At 35.2% G+C, this 22,978-nt stretch overlaps 2 protein-coding genes and 1 non-coding gene across 15 annotated transcripts in view; 1 reads left to right on the top strand and 2 right to left on the bottom strand.

The window, feature by feature from the left end:
* LOC123674283 lies at nucleotides 1–162 on the bottom strand. The gene has a single exon (XR_006746628.1). It is a non-coding gene; the product is annotated as a U1 spliceosomal RNA (small nuclear RNA).
* A 625-nt stretch (nucleotides 163–787) lies between these two features.
* On the bottom strand, nucleotides 788–4,275 carry LOC123672897. The gene is made up of 2 exons (XM_045607227.1): nucleotides 4,024–4,275; nucleotides 788–1,187 (listed from the first exon to the last, which is right to left on the bottom strand). Exons 1-2 carry the CDS (start codon nucleotides 4,090–4,092, stop codon nucleotides 915–917), a joined length of 342 nt encoding a protein of 113 aa, XP_045463183.1. The 5' UTR covers nucleotides 4,093–4,275; the 3' UTR covers nucleotides 788–914.
* Nucleotides 4,276–11,687: 7,412 nt separating this feature from the next.
* The window catches only part of LOC123673496 (ankyrin-2-like), a 121,201-nt gene continuing 109,910 nt past the window's right edge, over nucleotides 11,688–22,978 (top strand). For 5 of the 13 annotated variants that reach the window (XR_006746481.1, XR_006746480.1, XM_045608006.1 and 2 more), the window contains exon 1: nucleotides 11,726–12,076. Coding sequence is in view for 11 of the 13 variants with exons in the window: in XM_045608006.1 (XP_045463962.1) it covers nucleotides 11,972–12,076 (105 nt within the window). In the remaining 2 variants the exon portion in view is untranslated. Of the gene's footprint in view, nucleotides 12,077–22,978 lie in introns of all 13 variants that reach the window. The other 8 variants (XM_045608007.1, XM_045608002.1, XM_045608013.1 and 5 more) reach the window with 5 other exon arrangements.

Here is a 22,978-nt window from a genome sequence, read left to right as displayed (position 1 = left end):
CCGGGACAGCGCGTACGCAGTCCCGACTACCAAAAATTACGCGCCCGAGTTATCCGCATTAGGGATAATCGCAGAGGTCAGCCCGATCGAAGTGCAATGAAAGGGCCTCACTCCGGGGGAACCGCCTTGTTGATCACGGTAACCCCTACGCCAGGTAAGTATGAATTGTGCAGCTTTTTTCATGCTTTTCAATCCTAGGAGACTGCTCTTTTCAGTAAATTAAAGTAGGTGGCGCCATCTATCGACTTACCGGTTTAACAATGAATATTTGTGTAGTGAAATCTATAATTCTACTTCGAGAACGACATTAATGTTGTATAAAGATGTCACCAGATGAGTCAATATTTTTATTTTCTATTCCATAGTATAAGCATAGTATACTTACATTTATAACTAAAATTTCTATGAAATTTGGTCCCATACAGAAACTTGAAACCCATAAGAGCGGCATCCCCAAAATTTAAGGCTAGGGCCGCCCTTGGACTGGGTCCCTGGGGGTATTAATTTTATGTACTGAAGTTTGTACCAAATTTCATAGAAATATTGGCATCATTGTGGTTATGAAAATGATTTTTTTCTGGCAACTTCACCACCCTGGATATCGAAAGTTAGGACATTTTCCACATACCATCATACAAAGATTTTTTTCTTGAAATGGCTCTGAAAATCGTCTCATTCTACCACTCGTTCATTCCAAAACTCGCCACTTCGTGGCTCGTTTTTGAATTTTGAACTCGTGGAAGAATATCAATGCCTTCTGCACTTGTATTATAAATAACTATTCATCAACAAAAATAGTTTGAGACATTATCGAATGAATATTAATAATAGGTAATCGACAAGTATTAAAGTTCAAATTTTAACCGAATATAGCATTTAAAATCACTGTTTTCACTGCTTGAATAGCTCCTTCCTTAATTATCCGAGTTAACCCATTTGAGAAATCGCTGGAGAACTTCCATCATAAACTTTGCAGCTCTGTCGAAGAAACCCTCCTCTTTTTGGCGTGGTTCCTTTGCCAAATCTACATCCATCATCGAATCGTCGACTGCATCTCGACGATTTCTTGTCATGAAATGTTCCACATCTGCATTCCTCAGAGCTTTCGCTATGTCTTCATTTTCTTGAAGAAATTGAGAGAAATCCTTAAGAAGCTCTTCATGACTTTGTGGAAGAGGTAGAGGTACCTAGAATACATATAAAAAAATGAGGAAAACACTGACGTGAAGTCTGGCTCTTGTTCATTCATGAGCCAATTTCACCCTTGGAGACCACATTACTATATATATGTATGAAAGTGGAGTGCAATGTGCAATTGGCAAGAGCTCAAAAGCTCCTGACTTCACGTTAGTGCCCTCGTAATTTTCGAGCGTTCGTTCTCTGAACATATCTCTTCAAAATTTCCTCACAATCCCAGTTAATTTCAAAGTTTAAACGAGGAATGGACTGAAATGATAACACAATTACTCCCAAACACAGAAGAAATAGAAACTTGAAATTTTCAGGTGGTTTCGGATCTGGTTTGTTAATAGGCATACTTCATGACTCAGGTTTCTGTAAATATGATCATTTCCAAGTTCGTTTATCTGTTCATTTAAAAAATGAAATATCACTGAAATATCTTTTTTTTTCGATATTCTGTACAAAATTTTTATGATTCTGATATTCAGCGGATCGGATCGATTTGAGATTTTGCGAGTGCAAGTTAGAATTTCAAGCTCGGTGTAGAACCATAGTATAACCTTATACTATGGTAGAACAGTGGTTTCCAAACCAGAGCCGTATCTTGGTATTGTTGCGCCTTCTCGCACGCATAAAATGTTAGCTTAATTTCATTTTTGTGAATTTTTTGGTTTTCAGGAAAAATTGAAAACTACTTTTCAGGCGCCATATTTAGGGGGCTGTAACTAAGCAGGAAGGGGCTTAAAAAAAAATGATATGAAAGGAATCAACCCCTATTTTTTTGCAACTATTAAACACCATGTATATATTTTCTTATTTTTGTTGACACAATTGAAATACACATTTCATATACATAAAAAAAGATAACTCCTGAAGATCTAAAACACCGTTCTTTAATAAAAAAAAGGTTGTAACGGGTGTTTTTTTTCGAGGTACATAACTTTAAGTTGGCAATACTGTTCGAGATGGCGACCGATTTAACAGCTGTCAAGTGATTTATTCTCAGTTTGGGTTGGCAATTTTTCGTGAATAGGCTCACGCCTGAACAACGCTTGCAAATAGTGCAATTTTATTTCGAAAATAATGGTTCTGTGCGGAATACGTATCGCGCACTACGTCCATTTTATTTTGTTTAGCGATGAAGCGCACTTCTGGTTGAATGGCTACGTCAACAAACAAAACTGCCGCATTTGGAGTGAAGCTAATCCTCAAGTGTATGTCGAAACACCGTTACATCCAGAAAAACTGACTGTTTGGTGCGCTTTATGGGCTGGTGGAATCATTGGTCCGTACTTCTTCAAAAACGGTGATGGCCAGAACGTTACAGTCAATGGTGATCGGTATAGAGCCATGATTACTAACTTTTTCATTCCTGAATTGAACAACCATGATGTCCAGGAGCTGTGGTTCCAACAAGACGGCGCAACATGTCACACAGCTCAATCGATTTATTGAAAGACACGTTTGGTGACCGCCTAATTTCACGTTTTGGACCTGTGAATTGGCCTCCAAGATATGATGATTTAACATCGCTAGACTACTTTCTGTTGGGCTATGTAAAGTCATTGGTCTATGCGGATAAGTCACAAACCCTTGACCATTTGGAAGACAACATTCGCTGTGTTATTGCCGATATACGGCCACAAATGTTAGAAAAAGTAATCGAAAATTGGACGTCCAGATTGGACTACATCCGAACCAGCAGTGGCGGTCATATGCCAGAAATCATATTTAATATGTAATGCCACTAGATTATTTTGTGGATAAATAAAATTCATGTCATTCGAATAATCCATCGTTGTTTTATTGCAATTTAAAGTTCTATAGCTCTAAAAAAACACCCTTTACGTTGATATAATATATTGTTTATGTACGTATGATTGAATAGTTCATGAGAGTTTATAAGTCAAAACCTCCTCTCTTTTTTTCTTGTAATAATAATAATAATATATCGCGGAGGTCCACCCAAACCAGTAGAGCTTTGAAAGGGGGCCACGAAAAAAAAGTTTGGATTCTCATGAATGAATTAGCAAATCGAAAGCCCTAACCTACAGTGTTTTCCACTTTGTTTTTCGATATTTTCATTGAATTTTCTTTGGTTCTGATGGCACTATCAATAAGATGAAGCTTTGATTTGATCTAAACCCGATTGGATCTATTGTCATGGAGATATTTGGGTATTTCTTTTTTAAAATTCCATTGGCAGTTTTGAAATTATCCGGTAATCAAAATTTAGAGTTAGAGAGTTATCCAAATTCGAAAAGTAAGACATTGTGATGAAATTAAGAGCGGCAGTGAACAAAGTAATGTGGTCCAATGTGATAGCAAACATCTTTATTGAAATCAGTATTAAGGGACGGTGCCAAAACTCAGAGAAGGTTATTATAAACGTAATATACAACAATAAGTTGGAGACATAGTCGAAATGTTGATTGGGTTTTATTTTTCTGAACTTTTTAACATTAAAACTATGTTTCTGATTCATTCTTAAAACCGCTATACAATTTTGATATTTTATTTGGAAAGGGTAATGAAAAAGTTTCCATACCTACTCTATATGGCAAAATTGGTAAATAGGTGATTTTTATAAGTTTGAGTTGATTGAAATCTTTTGATTCATTATATTGATGAGAAACTGTTAACCAGGTTATATTTTATGTTAGCTTAAACTATGCGTTATTTATCCGAAATAGCGACAAATAAGCCCAGATTCAAACTCAGCAGTATAATATAAATTTTTTGAAAAATCAATTGTGGCAATTTGTGATATACGTAGATATTAATGAAGTAAGAGTGTATTTTTCGAATGATTGATTTAATATAATATCGAGAAGTACTCACTGTTGAAACATAACCAATCACAGATAAAATCGTAAAAGCGATGACGAACCTGAAAATCATATTGGGCATATAATCATCAACTAACTTGAAAAATCAGAATTGCGAAATGAACTAATTATTTTGATTTATATACAGAGGAAATGATCACCTGCGCATTGTAAAGATGGCGATTGTCACCATGACCGTGAGGGACCTTATATAATCAATTCAAATGACATATTTGATTGTTGCTTTTAAAATCGAAAAGAACTTCCGGTGATTCTTAATTGCAGCCAATTCACAGAAGGATCATTTTCACGAGACAATCGATAGAAAGAACGAAAGAAAAGCGAAAAAAAGACAGACTCAGAAATGAAATCAGCGTCAATCTTCACCATTATACTAATGAGGATGTTATTATGTAGTATGACTCGATAACAGTAATTGTTGAGAGATTTGATTAATAGTTGTAGAGTCAGTTTTCGGAAATATTTATAATGTTCAACCAGCCTTGTCATAAAACAAATAGATTTAGTTATTTCACATGAAACTAATGCACTGCGAAAAACCAAATTGTGTCTTTAAGTTCTGACAGAAACAGAAATCCCATCAAATTTGTATGAAAAAACCAAAAGGTCGCAAAGTGATAGCTTCAGGCGTTCTGGAGTTATGGCCGAAAAAAGATATTCTTCAACTGATGCACTGAAAAACTAAATTGTGTCTTCTTTCGGCCATAACTCCAGAACGCCTGAAGCTATCACTTTGCGACCTTTTGGTTTTTTCATACAAATTTGATGGGATTTCTGTTTCTGTCAGCACCTAATGACACAATTTGGTTTTTCGCAGTGCATCAGTTGAAGAATATCTTTTTTCGGCCATAACTCCAGAACGCCTGAAACTAGCGCTTTGCGACCTTCAGGTTTTTTCATGCAAATTTGATGGAACTTCTGTTTCTGTTAAGAAATCCTATCATTACCTTTGAAATTTCGGAGTAAAATGAACAAAACAATGAACTTCTGACTAAGCGCCCACTATCGAGAGCAGCTAAAACAAATTCATCATGAGTATATGTGTTCCTTATTCAACAAGATGTTATCTCTAAAACGAGATCTAATTTGCTCAAACATGTTGAGATAAACTGAAGTTACAGACATTTGAATCAATCAGATCTCTCCCTTTCCCCTACCCTTATTTGATGTCGTAAAATCGAAAAAGATAATTTTAAAAGACACAGAATTTTCCAAGGATGACAATGATGATATTTTTTTTCAACTTGATATAAAACATTTTCGAGTAAAATGCATTTTTCTACTCCACTCCCTTCCCACTTCCGCTCCCTAGCGGTAGAGGTATGAACTTCTAAGCAATTTCCAGTGTTTTTTCTTGTATACTTTAGTGGTAAAAATTTTTACCGCAAGTCTCTACGATGAGTGGATCCTGAGATACAGCCGCTTACCCCGCTTATTTGCCCACCATGTACTATTTCCTAATATTCGTACATAATTAGCCTTTGCTCAACGCGTTTTCAATATATGGAAAAGCTGAATTTTGTATGGGACAATCTATAGCTCAAAATTCATACCCATACCAAATTTCAATGAAATCGGATTAAAATTATAGAAGTTCTGGCTTTTATAAGGCTTTGCTTACATAGAAACCGACAAACAGATACTAAACCAAAGTTGTACAGACTTCTTCTGTATGAATAGGTACTCAAAAGATCCCAAAACTATTGAAAAGATGGAAGGAAGGAACTGAAGGTAGGAATATTTTGATATATTCTGGTGTTGAAGGTTTGTAATCTTGAATGGTTTCTTTCTCCATTTCAAGGAAAACAATTTTGTCCAACTGTCTATAATATTCGAATTTTGAACCGAGAAAGGTCCCGAACGATTTTGTTTGACTCTTACAGAATTAGAGATCAATACCAATTTTTTAGCTAGTATATTTCTTATAGTATACACTATTAAATTCAAAAAAATTACCACAAGTCTAAAACAAGAGATTTCTTCTTTTTCCGAAGCAGGACCCAATCAAGTTTCACTCCAAGTAAAAAAGTGACTCGAAAGACAATTTCCATAAACATGAGAGGGCTGTCGATCTAATGTATTCATGATCATAAAATTAAATTAATATCAATAATTAATTTTTTTACATGTGTATGTTAGCACTTTAATCTATGAAACAGAGAAAATGAACACCAATGGTGTTACACCATCATTAGCATTGAGACTAGAGCGCCACCTGGCGTTTAAAACTCAAACTGTCCATCATACCCCTGTAGTTACTGAAGAAATAGAAATCTGCGTAAATTCTATTGTTCCTCTTCAGAATCAGACTATTACAGTATATACCATATAGAAATCTGGACGTTTTCAATTTCCGCTGATGAAACGATGATGCATTCATGGCTCGACATGAATTGATGCTAGGAAAAATAGAATTTGCGCAAATTTCCTATTGCAACACGTTTCCTTGTGGTAATTTATTGATCTTGAATCCTAGAACTTTGCCAGTCCGGTTTTTGGTGAATTTATCTTCGTTCGTTAGAGCGTTATTTCTTCTTAAGAATAAGGCTATCTAGATTTTTAAGACAGAGGCATTTTTCTCCATTCAAATGCTCATTACCAAAAAATATGATGAACTGAATATTATGAATATTTCACGATATTTTAATCAATTTAAATTTTATAAAATAAACATCAAGGGAAATGAGGCTTCTTTGTAGCTGAAAATTTGTTTGTGAAGTGCTGAATATAAAATGATTGCTGAGAAATCGGAGATGGACAGCTAAAGTTTAATAGTACAAATAATTATTGTATCCAAAGATATCGATAATAGAATTTGAGGATGAATTCGTAATCAGATATGTAGTGAAGTTTCATCGAGACCATTCCCAGCTCGGAATTAAAGAACAATTATCAATAAAATAATAATTAAAAAACGCGAAAATAACAAAAATTCAGCAATGAATCGAAAGGATATTCGAAAATTACCCATGACTCCTATTTACAATTTCTCATTAATTTTATTTAACGTTTTTTATGTCTCTAGTTGATTTCGTACCCCATTACATGTTCCTTAAATGCGGACATCAAGGATCTTGCATGATAGATTACTCTATTTGTAGTTCACTTTGATTCAAACAAGATATGCATCACATTATTCAAGCGCTGTGAGATTTAATCATTTAATAGTGGTGCAAATTCCATTGGCGTTATTTGAGTTGACTCATGGGAGGGGTCACCACCATGAGAAAAAGCAAAATGTTACAATTTTTGTTTTTTTATAAATTGTTATTTACAATATTTTTATTCCTTCTAATCAATGGGGGAGAGATGTTACCAATAATTTCCCCCTGGTTACGCTTAGAGAAGAGCGATATTTCACGAACTGTGATTTAATCACTGATATCAGAATTTCACAGGTAGTCACGGTTCCGAAAAACGAATACAGAGCGTGACGGGATCACAGTTTGAACATTTCACAGATCTTTTCAGGGCATATCATCGTCCGTTACAATCGTAAATTATTTATTTATTTATTTATTTAATATACAATGTTCTACAGGTTTAAACCCAACTACAGAACAAGGAGCATAAGAAAAATAATGTTACATATTCTGAGAAAAAAAAATAACAAAAAATGCTCAGTCAGTCAAAATAATGAGATCTGATATTTGAAATGTAACAATTAAAAATATCCAAGTGAGAACTTACAGTATTACAGGCATCACCAAAGTATAAAGAGGTGAATACTTCAATGTATTCGTACGAGGTGTCGTCATATAAAATGTATTTCTAAATCTAGAGGATGGTCTTGGAATAGCAAAATTTAGTTTTTCGAGAATGCTAAAATCTTTAATGACTCTGTTTATTAGTTTGTGAGCAAATACAACTGAATGACATTCTCGTCGACATTTAAAAAAAATATTCATGCAGTGCAATTATGAAGGCAGCCTGATGTTTTTATTGCTTCGGAACCTTTTTCCACTAACATAATTGCATATTTTTATGACAATGCCAGCATCGTAGGCAACTTCGCCTGCTTTAGGAAGTATTTTTGTAGGACTAGTTAAACAATAAATACTTGCTACAAACAAATAATAACTACTGAATTACTGCATAATTGGTGGTGGCAATAAAATTCTAATTTTATGCTTATCTTTGATGAACAACCCCAAAGAAATTCTTTCTATATTGAAGTTGTCGACCGAAGCAATAAATGATAGGTACTCTGTATTATAAAAAATAAACGAAAACTCGTCAGAGACATAATAATAATAGGCGAAAGAATAATAACAGGCGAAAGACCAGCAATCTTTGGGCTTTCTTCACAAAAGTTGATGTAAATTATGCTACTTGTAATTTATGCATGTTGAAATTATCTTTCAAAACCACCTTTTCAAATTTGAGGAAACATTTGGAAAATCGATATCCTTCTGTTACGTTCCTAACTAAATCTGAAATAAGGAAAAGCGTTGAAAATGTAAGAAAAATGGATGTTTGCATAATAATTTTTCATTAATCTTGCTTTGAATGATAATAGTGACCAATTCGAGTTGCAAAGATAAACGAACTGAGGTTTAGGTAATTCATACAAATATTAATAACAAGTAATCTAAACAGTGATCACGTCACGCTTTAATTTCACTGATATCATAAAGTAACGTTCACGTTTCACAACGTGATCTAGATCGCACGGTATCGCTCCTCTCTAGTTACGCTTATGGCGAATTCAATACATTATTCAGAGTTAACAGGTTTGTAGATATGTATTCGATATTTTTGCTTCATAAAATTTGGTTAGGTACGAAGTGTGGTCGGATTGCCAATAAGCTTGGTGGATAATTTACAATGTATTTAATAAGCTTAAATTTGTTTTTGAGAACAACTGATTTACTGAGTGTCTTACTACTCTTACTGGTTATAACATCCAAATATAATTGTCTTAGTTCGGGTCTGCTCCACAGATCATTTACTAGAATTGAATTCATTATGAAAATTTTCCAATAGACCCAACTATTCAAATTGTCCTGCATCCGTACTGAAAACACAAACAGTTATTTATGAAACACCCTGTATAACCTTAGAAAAATTGGTGTCTAAAAATTTTGAAACATTCTATCTGTCCAAATTTAAATGAATAATTGTACACAGATTTTGCTAGAATTTTTGCTTTTAATTCTATTGAATGTAGTGGAAGTAATGTAGGTAAATGAAAACAATTGTTATACTCCGAAAAAATTTTCACTCGATAAATTAACTACAATGTTAGAATGTCATATACCTGGAAATGTTATTGTCACTTTGACATCGATAAAAAAGGTGCATCCTTTTTTATCGGGTAAAAACTTCTTTTCCTCAATATCTAGTAAAACTGCCAATTGGACTGTCAGATTTTTGAATTGTAAACATATACTGCCTTTATTTTGAATCGGTGTGGTAGTTATTAAACTTTGTTGATATAATTATTGTTGCTGTTCATCCATATATTCTGTCGTTAATTTATCTTGCCAAAAAACACTCGAGCTTTTCTTATATCAGATAAATTTCTCTTCATCTTCAATTACTAAATTTGTTCGAAAAACTGACATTAGATAAAATTAGTGATAAAAAAAAGCTCTTGTGTTTTTACTGTTGATAAAAACTTCCGGTTTGTGTTGTGTGTCGTTATATCTTTGAAAAAGCCTTCATTTTTCTACAATTCTTACACATAGTCCGAAGGAGCAACGTCTGGAGAATACGGCGGGTGGAGTAGGACCGAGAGTAGGACTTCCCATTTCAACGATTCCAAGTATATCTTAACCACTTTCGCAACATGGGGTCGATCATTGTCATTCTGTAAAGCCACTATATCATGTCTCTCGTTGTATTGCGGCCGTTTGACTCAATGCTCGGCTTAAACGCATCAATTGTGTTCGATAACGATCACCTGTGATTGTTTTAGTCGGTTTTAACAACTCATAATACACTAGGCCGAGCAGGTACCACCAAATACTGAGCATGATCTTAGAAATATTCGGTTTGGCCGTCGACGTGGAAGCATGGCCGGGTTATCCTCATGACTTGCTGCGCTTGGAATCATCGTAATGAACCCAATTTTCGTCTCAAGTCACAACGCGATGCAGAAGTTCCTTTCGTCTTCGCCTTGCAAACAGCTGTTCACAAGCAAACAAACTCCGTTCAACATTTCTCGGCTTCAACTCGTACGGCCCCGATTTCCTTGTTTCTGAACCATTCCCATGACTTTAAGGCGTTTTGAAATGGCTTGTTGCGTCACTTTCAATGATCCTGCCAATTCTTGTTGCTTCTGACACGAGTATTGGTCAAGTAATGCCTTGAATTCCGCATCTTCGAAAACCTTCGTTCTTTCTCTAATAGAGGCCTCATCTGAGAGCATTCGATAAGCCTCAGCCGCAGATTTCTTCATATTTGAGCAGGAAATTTGAAACCTCCCGCAATGGACTAGTTTTCATTTTTTTGTTAAGGATTAATTCTAAAAATTTAAGTAAAATGAAACAAAAATGTGGAAGAATCATTGAAATATCTCTAGAAATGAAAAAATTATGGGACTTTGAAGTTGCGCTTGAAAGAATAATTTCATAGTTTAGTGTGTGACGTCACGCCACTTACATGGGGCGACTGGTATTCGCAGAGTGCTTACGAATTCATTGGTGTACAATCACTGTGGCGTTCGTGTCGTGTTTTGTTCGTTACACCATGGCTGAAATAAAAAAAAATCCTAAAAATACTGTATTGTGCCTATGTGTGCAAGCACGACAATTAAAAACCCCAATAGATTGTTTTTTCATGTACCAAATGACATGAATCAAAGGAAGAAGTGGTGCAAATTAATGAGGCGTGACTTAATTGGACCTAAAACTACTTCATATGTGTGTGAAGATCATTTTGATGTAAGTACCTATCAGCACTAGCTGTCTATTTCTGATGATAAAAATACTAAGGTGTAAGTTGGTTTGAAATAAGTTATTGAGTAAAAATAACTTTGTCCTTTCAAGAAGCCTTCTTCCATTATGGTGACATAAAAACAAAACTCGAGTTGAAACTACACTGTACAACTACAAACGGCGCGAGAGCCTTGGCGCGGCTAAGTATTTAAACGTAATTTATGGTGTAGCGATCACAGGCAAGTGGCGTGACGTCACAGACGAGTCGGAGACCAAAGACGTTCCGCGCTAAAATACGTAAATTCAAATAATCTATTTCTCAGTCATTTATTGATGGATTTTCAAAATTTTTTCACTGATTTATCAGTTTTGCTCTATATTTTAATTCTATCGTGTCAAATATAGTATTATCAACATCACTAAACTAGTCCATTAAGGAGAATGTGGCTCGTAAGCTGACATGTTTAATCGAGATTTTATGATGCAGACACAAATCGACTGATATTTCGATGGCGTTATGTTAACAAATACTTAAGCTTATTGTACATCTAAGATCTATTTATTACCACTACAGCCATATATTGGAAAACGGCGGAAGCAAAGTTGTACACCTAATACTTCTCGAGATGCTTTCATCAAGCATCGAATATGGGACACCCTGTACTTCGAACGTAGAGTCGGCAGAGTATTTCGGATGCGCCGATCTCAAAGCGACTGCGTACCCGCGTTACGTAACACACGATCAAGCTATCCGACCGCTATCAACGCGACAGAGGGAAATAGAGCGCTTGCGGCACGTCGTAGCTCAACCCAATTATAAAACACGGCGAAACACAGTCGGCGACGAACGACTAGCGTAAAAATATATCTCACAAGTCGTTCGTAAGTACCGGAACGTTGCCGGCCTCATCCCGTTCGTTTTTCTGTGTGCTGCTGGTTGTTTGTAAGTGACGAAATCGAGTAGATATCTGTGATGCATACGTCTGTACCTACTACACGGTCCGAAACTGGTGATTTTTGCGTTGTGTGAACACTGATCCTGTTTATTGTTAACGACCGATGGCTCTGGGTAATGGGACTACCCCAAACGGGGGTGTCACCCAGGAAAAAGCTCCGGTGGTGAACGGCACGAACATGGAAACGCTTCCTAGGGCGGAAAAAAAGGTAAATATGAACAAGTGGTGGTGGGCATTTTTCTACGTTGCAGAGCGTGTCCCCTCCGGTCTCCACATCCTCAACGATGATACATTTAATCGAATTAGAGTGATCTGTTGTTCGCTGAATTGGTGTTAATATGGTGGATTTAAGACGAAATCGACGATCAAATAGATTGGTTGTCGGATTGTAAATATAGCCTAAAGTACCGGTTTTTTATTTGTGTGGAGGGAAACCAGACTTGCCGAACCTATACCGACATTGGGTCTCACTTCTGTTGGACGAATAGAATACTTAACCTACAAACGTAGAGGAAGATCAAGAAATATGTGCGAATTATAGCGATAAAGTTCCATTTCAGTTGAGCATAACATGACCATCATATACAACACGAAAACTCTCTTGTAGATTGAAACTGCCCAACGATGAAGGGGCACAATATTCCTTCAAATATTTTAGGAAGGATTAAATCATATCAAATATGATATCATATGCAATAATTTCGCGACCTATCGTGTGACAGATGGTATCTCAAGAGGTAGAGATCAAGACATAATTAAAGGCGAATGATTCTCCTCAAAATTGTCTTGAAAAATCTAAATTATGTCAAACTATGAAGGGTCAAACATACAAATGTTTACAGTTACTTCTGAAAAATGAGGATAATGCGATATAAATGCGTCATTGGTAATTTTTGGAATTTTTCTTCAGGGTTATGCTATTCATCATGAGAATTGAAATTTTCTCCCAATGAGGCAAATGCTATCAAAGATCTATTAACAGCAGGAAGCGAAATACCGTAATACTATAACTAGATGATTCGTTAATCAGAAATTAAAGCTATGCAAGAGATACGAAGTAGGCGAAATGCTTGATTATTTGGAATGATATGAAAGAAGGTGAGATCATCTTTCTAGTGGAAGATTCAAGATAAGACTTTTATTGAAAAACTATAATCCATCAATGAATAATGCCATACCTACCTAGTATGAAATATTTGCAGTATGACTGTGGTTTTACTCCAGATTTGTAATATCAGTTCATAAGAACCCCATCAGATTAAAATATGGAGGACATATGCATACCTATATGTTTGTTCAACTCTTTGAAATCAATAGGGTACCTACATATAATCTAAAAGTGGAAAAGGCAAGGAAAAACATAAGAAATACTTCAAGTTCCTTAAAATCTGCAGAGCTTTCTGGACTTTACACACTAAAATGAATGTTGCCCATGTAGCTCAAAATCGAGCTCAAAATGAAAATATTGAAGACACACATATATGTCAGTTCAACTCTTTGAAATTAATAGGGTACCTACAAATAATCTAAAAGTGGAGAAGGCAATGAAAAACATAAAAAATACTTCAAGTTCCTTAAAATCTGCAGAGCTTTCTGGACTGTACACACTAAAATGAATGTTGGCCATGTAGCTCAAAATTAAAATATTGAGGACATATACATATATGTCAGTTCAACTTTTTTAAATTAATAGGGTACTTACATATAATCTAGAAGTGAAAAAGGCAATGAAAATCATAAAAAATACTTCAAGTTCCTCAAAATTTGCAGAGCTTTCTGGACTGTACACACTAAAATGAATGTTGCCCATGTAGCTCGAAATCGAGCTCCAAATGAAAATATTGAGGACATATACATATATGTCAGTTCAACTTTTTTAAATTAATAGGGTACTTACATATAATCTAAAAGTGGAAAAGGCAATGAAAAACATAAAAAATACTCCAAGTTCCTTAAAATCTGCAGAGCTTTCTGGACTGTACACACTAAAATGAATGTTGGCCATGTAGCTCAAAATCGAGCTCAAAATGAAAATATTGAGGACATATACATATATGTCAGTTCAACTCTTTGAAATTAATAGGGTACCTACATATAATCTAAAAGTGGAAGAGGCAATTGAAAATATAAAAAATACTTCCTTTAAGTTCCTTAAAACAAGCGCGGACTCAGTGGGCGGAGGTGTCAGAGGGGTCATGGCCCCTCCAAAATGGAACCACCTAACACTTAATATGCGTTTCAAGCAGAGGAGGTACGAAATGGTCCCATCAAAACGGTGACCCCCCAAAATTTAAGGCTGGGGCTGCTCTTGTCTTAAAATCTGCAAAACTTTCTGGACTGTATACACTGAAATTAATGTTGTCCATCTAGCTCAAATTTGAAGATTTGTTGAAGTGCATAACGAAAACCATGAAGCCCTCAAGAGAATACTTCAAATATTCAAAAAATTGGAATTATATAAACATATGTACAATGCACATGTAAACAAAATCTGGATACCAAGAAGCATTAGACATTTGACTTATACTGAAAGCAGTAAAACAGTTAAGTCATTTTATAGCACACTCATTTGACCTATTGTTTCAACACGTGAAAACGACTTTTATCTTCATATGCTGATGAGTGTTTCATTTACATTGTTCTGATTTGAAAGAACAAAGTATTGCATATTTGATACGGGGCCAATTTTCTGGAATTTTAGAACAAGTGAGGAGTGATATACCGTCAAAAATGCTGTTGGCAGAATCTACTTAATTATTCACCATACCATTTTCCAAAAAACATTCAGTCTACATGAAATAGAAGTGATAATTTTCTATTCCAAATATTTGAAACTTAAAAGTGATAGCTGATCGACATAACCTCGAAAGTTAATATATTCACATATTTAATGATGTTAATTCCATTCTACACTGCTACCCATGATGTCATCGCTCAATCAGTAGCCTGCAGTCATCAAACTAGACACCAGGGATCCACTTGTTCCCAATATATCACATGGTTATTCGTGGGTTGGCTATCGTAGATTAGACCGTAATTTGTTCATCTGATGACAGGTGCATACAAAGATAATATGTTGTTGAAATGATTTTTGGGCGATAAGATTGAAAGAAAATATTTATTTGTTAGAAAATTTTAGTTTAAGCTGCATAGGTAGCATGTGTTTAATGTACGGTAGCCAGGTGTTAATAGTTTTTGGGGTGCTTCCCCCTATGAGTCACCCTCTGTATGCTATTAAACGACGAATATCTCTTGGTGGCTCCTTAATTTGACCTATGTGTCTGCCCTTTTCCCCCTTATTGCTTCTGATAATGCAGTCAGGTATAAAACTTAAGAGTGCATAATAATCTACATATATCGTTCCGAGTATGATCCTGAAGTTGTATTTCATGCATTTAACAACACAGAAGCCAGTGGCGTATCCAGGATTTCTTCAAAAGGGGAATCACAGAATAGAATTCACATGGAACTTATAACGGGTGTTTTTTTTCAAGGAATATAACTTTAAGTTGGCATTACTGTTCGAGATGGCGACCGATTTAACAGCTGTCAAGTGATTTATTCTTAGTTTGGTTTGGCAATTCATCATGAATATTCTCACGCCTGAACAACGCTTGCAGATAGTGCAATTTTATTTCGAAAATAATGGTTCTGTGCGGAATACGTATCGCGCACTACGTCCATTTTATTTTGTTTAGCGATGAAACGCACTTCTGGTTGAATGGCTACGTCAACAAACAAAACTGCCGCATTTGGAGTGAAGCTAATCTTCAAGTGTATGTCGAAACACTGTTACATCCAGAAAAACTGACTGTTTGGTGCGCTTTATGGGCTGGTGGAATCATTGGTCCGTACTTCTTCAAAAATGATGATAGTCAGAACGTTACAGTCAATGGTGATCGGTATAGAGCCATGATTACTAAATTTTTCTTTCCTGAATTGAACAACCATGATGTCCAGGAGCTGTGGTTCCAACAAGATGGCGCAACATGTCACACAGCTCGTGCCACAATCGATTTATTGAAAGACACGTTTGGTGGCCACCTAATTTCACGTTTTGGACCTGTGAATTGGCCTCCAAGATCTTGTGATTTGACACCGCTAGACTACTTTCTGTGGGGCTATGTAAAGTCATTGGTCTATGCGGATAAGCCACAAACCCTTGACCATTTGGAAGACAACATTCGCCGTATTATTGCCGATATACGGCCACAAATGTTGGAAAAAGTCATCGAAAATTTGACGTCCAGATTGGACTACATCCGAGCCCGCTGTGGCGGTCATATGCCAGAAATCATATTTAAAATGTAATGCCACAAGATTATCTTGCGGATAAATAAAATTCATGTCAATAGAATAAACCATCGTTGTTTTATTGCAATTTAAAGTTCTGTAGCTCTAAAAAAAACACCCTTTATATGCAGTGAGAAGAGTACTATTGAAAAGCATGGTGAGCGATATTAATTTATATATAGGGAGTAATACAAATTCCCAAGTGAAAAGTCACTTTTATCCTCTGCTGAGTCTATCGTACTCAATTCTTGTTTCTATATTCCACACTGAGGTTTCATGAATTTTCTTCGGAGCAGATTTATCAACTTGGAGTATATTTATAGTTATTTTGGGTTTCGCTCCCGTGTATTTTCAATGGTTTGTTGTTCTCTTATTCATTTTTTTCCATTTATTGAAGATCGTAGTACAAACAGGTGTTTATTGAGACAAGCAGAATGAGAATGACAGAAAATGCAGCAACAATTTTGAGAGCATTCCATACTATTCATACAGACAATTTGGATAAAAAAATTGTGAAAGACAAAAAAAAATATTCGAAAAATTGCCTAAGTCTACTTACCTATCATTACCATATCATTTATTATGTATTCACTGCCACTTCTTCGACCTTTCTCAAGGTTAATTCACGATAACAAAATGTTGGATAATATTGTTCATGAAATAATTAATCAAAATTGTGATAAAATTTGTATGAATGCGAGAAATATTCTTTTCTCTAATTCTGTGGTTATTCCGTTCATTCTTCCACATCTTGTAGAACAAAATCGTGCGAGAATATATCAGAAACGCACAGTTTTCATGGTTATATTTTATTATTCTATGTTGGCACTCCGAACATTCCGCTACGGCTTTATCTGTCAATTCATCAAATTGCCTTAAAGAAATCAGTTCTGCCAACCAACTTTTTTCAATGCAAAAATCACTAAATTATATTTATGGAAATATTTCATTAATTTCAATGAAAATGCAATGAATTAGAGAAAAAAATGTATAATACTCGTACAGAAGGCTCATTCTACCACTCGTTCATTCCAAAACTCGCCACTTCGTGGCTCGTTTTTGAATTTTGAACTCGTGGAAGAATATCAATGCCTTCTGCACTTGTATTATAAATAACTATTATCGTACTTAAATATTTCACTTCAATGATAATTATCGCATCGTTACCTCATGAGCAGATATTTTCGATAAATTTCTACAAATATGAATGTTTATGTTAGGTATTTATATCATGTTTTAGTTGATAACTCTTCAATAAAATCAATGTGAGTAAAATCTTAATATTTTGAAAGAAAGAAGCAATTCTGGGTTAATTATGGAATCAACCCTTCAGCAACTGAAAGTTACCCTCTCTTCAATTTCGACATTCTCAAAATCCAGAATTTCAACTTGTGGAGGTAAAATTAGCCCTCTACTATATTTAAAAAAAAAGATCAAACGCAAAACTTCCAACCTAATATATTGAATTATCTCAAAAAAATAATTTCCTGAGAAAACGGCTGTAGATTTAGGCAGATTATTGAAAAGAAAAAGCAAAAATGAATTTGATTTCACGTTGATAATTTGCCTAATTTCCTGGATATTAGTTGTGATATTTCTGCAGAACGATCTACCAATCATTTATCTTTTGATTTTCTTCATACTACCAATCTCGCATCCATAAATATTGACATAATTCATTGAAGTTCATGAAAGGAATACATTTTCTCTGAGTTATTTGGACTTGATGTGTCCTACTCTAAATGTGTCTAAGATCGACCCCACAATTTCCCACAAATGATGAATGCCTCGATGAATGCAATTCCTTTTCTCTATTTTCATCGTCTTAATTTACATCATTCAGTAATTAAATACTCATTTTGTCGAAGAAATATAATTCTCCGCTAATGAGTATCAGTTTTTTCGTTTATTTCTGATGATTTATCGCATAAACTGTTCGAAGAAATGACGTTCTTACCAGGAAATAGAATGTGAACCACATGCTATTCACCATCCTCACATGAACGTGTGAAAATGATGTGAGTTCCTGAACAAAAAGAAGAATCAGCTGCTTGACGTAAATAGAGTGCACTTGAATAGAGTTGGATACCGATGTAGTAACTCAGAGCGTTCAAGAAGAGGTTCATTTTATTCTTGCTTCAACTCTTTTCAAAGTAACTTCTGTTTATATATAGGTTGTCGTTATCGAAGGTGGATATCAAACGTCACTTTTTCAGTGAAAAAAAGGTATTAAGTATGACAATTTACTAAAAAAGTTTCGGCATCCTTTTCAATTTTATCCTTCTTTTATACTATGGGATTTACTTTCGAAAATTCATTTATAGGATGAATATTATTTATCATATAGTTATTTATGCAACAAGTGCAAAAAGTGAATGTTTATAATAAACAATTTTTGCACGAGTTGCATACAACATTTTTTCTACGTTCATGCAAAAAGCAAAAAATGATTTATTGAGGTGCGGCACTAGGTGTAGGAAAATGAAAAGCGCAACTTGAATACTTTATTATTAATATCGATTTGCATTGAAACAGGAACTAATACGTTACGAACAATTTAACTCAAACTTTATTTTTACCCTCAATGTTGAAAGTGAATGAACAATTGGTGACAGCACGTTGAAGTAGAATGACAGATGAGTGCAATAAAAACTTTATTGCACTAGTGCAATAAAGAACTGCTTTTTCCACTAAATATAGTCCAATAAAGTTTTGCTTTTTGCATGAATGTAGAAAAAATACTTTATGTTTTTCTTCATACATTCATGTTTCGTCCGATAAGGTAATGCTTAAAATTTCTCATGAAAATCCCTCAATTTCATAAAAACTAATGTAGCTACTAGAATTGTTCGATAATCTTCTGAATATCTAATTTTCCCTTTATTTCGAAAGTTCCCATAAACGACTATATTATATACAATTTTAGCGATCATTATTTGAAATTGATGGTACGAATTGGAATGAATTGAATTTGAATATAATTTCTTGGTCTTTAAGACCCAGTTTCAAATGTTATATCTAATATGAAATCTGTTAGGTCAAGTCATCAACACAATCCGTACAAAAATGTCATTTGATATCGCATAAGAAAATTATTATCTATATTAACCGATGGAATGCCTAATACAAAAGTTTCTAATATTTAATTATTTATGAATTAGTTTCGGAAAGCGAACTTTTTTCACTTTCATTCAATTTCAATAGAAAGGACTGAATATTGTCTCTAATCTAGAGGAAACTCAACAAAATCCGAGAAATAGTTTTTTTTTACGATCAGTGGGCACATACAGAATAGTCATTTTGAGTTCATGAAATAACTCTTTAGTATCCGAGAGAAAAATTATAAATAAGATGTAAAATAACAATTTCAAGCTCCACGCAAAATTTCGTGTTGATCATATGACCAGGCCAGAAAAAAACAGTGTCTTTTCAATTCCCCAAACTCATTTTTATCCATTTTTCAAACAACAACTTAGCCTTCAATATCACGATCCAGATTTCACCCTGGAATTCTGACAGCTTAGTTCTAACGAGAAAAAAAATAGGTGCGCCAGGCCTGGGAATTATTGAGTGATATGTTACATGTTACATAGTAACAGATCTCAGAGTAATAAACATATATAGAGGGGGCATATGTCATTTTCAGTAAGAAAATTTTGTCCCCAACATGAACTATCAAATTTGACACTTAGCGCGCGGAAATAAGACATATCAGTGATACGATATTGCATTCAATTCGCGTATTTCACCACAAAGAACGCACTTCTTATGTACCATGAATCAACGTTTCATATCAACTCAAAATATATTGAAATGAATACCTAAATATATCAGAAATTCAGAAAACAAACTTCAAGCGCGCCTAACGACGTGAAACAACCGATGACACTAGGAGAGTAAAAGTTGTGAAACCTTGTATTTCAGCAGGTAGACACAGAAAATAATAAATATTCTGCATACTATAAGGTGTGTGAATAAGTCTTTCCCGTTTTTTTCAAATTTTGAGCCTTTATTGTGAAAAAATGGTTACAAATGAATTATTGAAAGTATTGGCCATCGCTAGCTACAACTTTTCCCCATCTTTCTGGCAACATACGAATCCCGTTGCGAAAAAATTCGACCGGTTTGGCCTCTATCCAGTCATCCACCCATTTTTTTGGTTCCTCGTAGGAATGGGAGTGCTGGTCAGCCAGGCCATGCGTCATCGATCTGAAGAGATGGTAATCAGACGGAGCAATGTCTGGACTATACGGCGGGTGGGGTAGGACTTCCCATTTGAGCGTTTCTAAGTATGTTTCACCGGCTGTGCAACATGTGGGCGAGCATTGTCATGTTGCAAAATAACTTTGTCGTGCCTGTCGGAGTATTGTGGCCGTTTTTCTCGCAGTGCGCGGCTCAAACGCATCAATTGTCGTCGATAGACCTCGCCTGTGATCCTTTCATTCGGTTTCAGAAGCTCATAGTAAACCACACCTAGCTGGTCCCACCATATACAGAGCATGAGCTTGGCGCCATGAATATTTGGCTTGGCCGTCGATGATGATGCATGGCCGGGTAGTCCCCATGATTTTCTTCGCTTCTGATTATCGTAACGGATCCATTTTTCATCGCCAGTCACGATACGATGCAGAAAACCCTTTCTTTTATGTCGCTGAAGCAGCTGTTCGCAAGTGAAAAAACGCCGTTCAACGTCTCTCAGCTTCAGTTCGTACGGCACCCAATTTCCTTGCTTTTGGATCATTCCCATGGCTTTCAAACGCTTGGAAATGGTTGTTCGGTCAACTCCCAATGCTTCAGCAAGTTCTTCTTGCGTTTGACAAGAATCTTCATCAAGCAAAGTCGCCAATTCTTGATCTTCAAAGATTTGCGGCCGCCCGGAACGCTCCTTGTCTTCCACGTCGAAATCGCCACTTTTGAAGCGTCGAAACCATCCGCGAACACTTGAATCATCGACACAACCTTCTCCATAAGCTTCCTGAAGCAACCGATGCGCCTTGGCAGCAGATTTCTTCAAATTGAACCAATAAAGTGAAACTTCCCGCAAATGACGTCGACTCGGCTCAAATTTCGACATTTTCACGATTTCAAAAATGTATGATGCGAAAAAATTTCAACTAATGTGTTAGTGTGGAATTGTTGACAGATGAATAAGCTTTGATTATGACATATGTAACCATTAAATACTCGCACAGTATTGGTGGCGCCATCTCTTACAAAAAACGGGAAAGACTTATTCACACACCTTATATAAATTCGTCAATTAGGAAAAATATTGGATTTCAAATTTGTATATTTAATCATCAATCACTCAAATATATATATTTCATTCAATATAATATACATTAATAACGATATATGTAGTAAAATTGTGGATTTGAAAATATATCACAATCCGACAACGTAATCTAACCATGTTGGGGACATGTAAATAGTGCGTATACTCCCTTTATCTATGTTTATTACTCTATGGTACAGATTAATCCATACGAAATTTGAATCCTGATTATGAAATTCTGGAATCGGTTCAAAAATAGGAACATTCGCTTGTTGGTCGGTATTTCAGTAAATTGGACAATTTGATCATCATCTACTTTATCAATGAAGTTTATGTCGTCCTTGACCTCCTTTATATTCAGCATTCCGCATGTGATTCAATTCTTTATTAATAGATAAATGACTCCGACATAATTTTGTGCTAATTAGAGGAAAGCACTAATTATTCCATATCGACACAAAACTGTCGAGTTCTCATCATTTCCATAGTATTTTTCTATGATTAATTAGTGACTTTTGATAGATATTCATTCCGTACAATTCTATCTACTCAGTACGGAGGCTCCTAGTATATCTACTTGTTATATTCGAAGATAGTAACAATGAGATACATTTTAAAACGTCAAGTAGTACTGAGTCAAAGGTCTCTTGGTGTGGTGGTAATCAGAAAGACTTCTTGTAGTCAGCACGGAACAATTTCTTTGATAAGTAGGCATTGTATACTGTTTTCCAATAGCAATGATCGAATAAAGAATAGTCATGACGTATTATCACTAATTTACACTTTATTTATTTTATTTTTTGATGTCTCTTATGTCATTTTCGTTCAGTAGGTTATGCCTTGCAATCATGGAAAGATACAAGCTTCAACAACCTTCAGAAATTCTTGGATTGTTTTATCCCAATCAGTGCTCATTTGTAAATACTGAGAAAAATTTAGAAATAAGTAATACTGTAGACAAATAAAGTGAATTTTCTTTACACGACACGAAAGTACCAGTACCAAGTACCGATTCGTACCTATTTGGTACCACTTTCAAATCACTTTGATAAAATAATTTATAATCGCTGTTGAGGTTTGTATCTGTCCATGATTAAATGACATAACCTATAAATGACATAAGAAATGTTAAAACTGATACATAGTGACAGTGGCGTACCCAGACATAAGCCTTGGGGAAGGGGGGAGATAAAGAAAAAAAATTTCAAATTTTCCTTCTTTTGAAGAATTTTGCTTACTCATGATAAGATTGTGATATATAAGGTTGTTACATACAGGGTGTTTCATTGGGAAACGGAAATACTTCACAGGTGCATAGGTGGCACCAAGGCGGTTCTGGACCCATTTATTGGGTCTTACTCTCTTCGTAGCCGAGATACAGGGTGTTTTATGAATGTTGCCCGTTTCTTTCGGAGGCCATATCAACCCGGTATATTTTCTTCATATTTGCCAAATATTGAGAGCCCAAACGTAACATGCAATAACCGCCCTGAAAATCCAGGTCCGGGTTAACAAAAAACTATGAATCGTTTGAATCCTCGT

Source organism: Harmonia axyridis, chromosome 2 (genome assembly GCF_914767665.1).
Source record: "Harmonia axyridis chromosome 2, icHarAxyr1.1, whole genome shotgun sequence".
NCBI lineage: Eukaryota > Metazoa > Arthropoda > Insecta > Coleoptera > Coccinellidae > Harmonia > Harmonia axyridis.
This window is presented reverse-complemented; position numbering and strand designations above follow the sequence as displayed.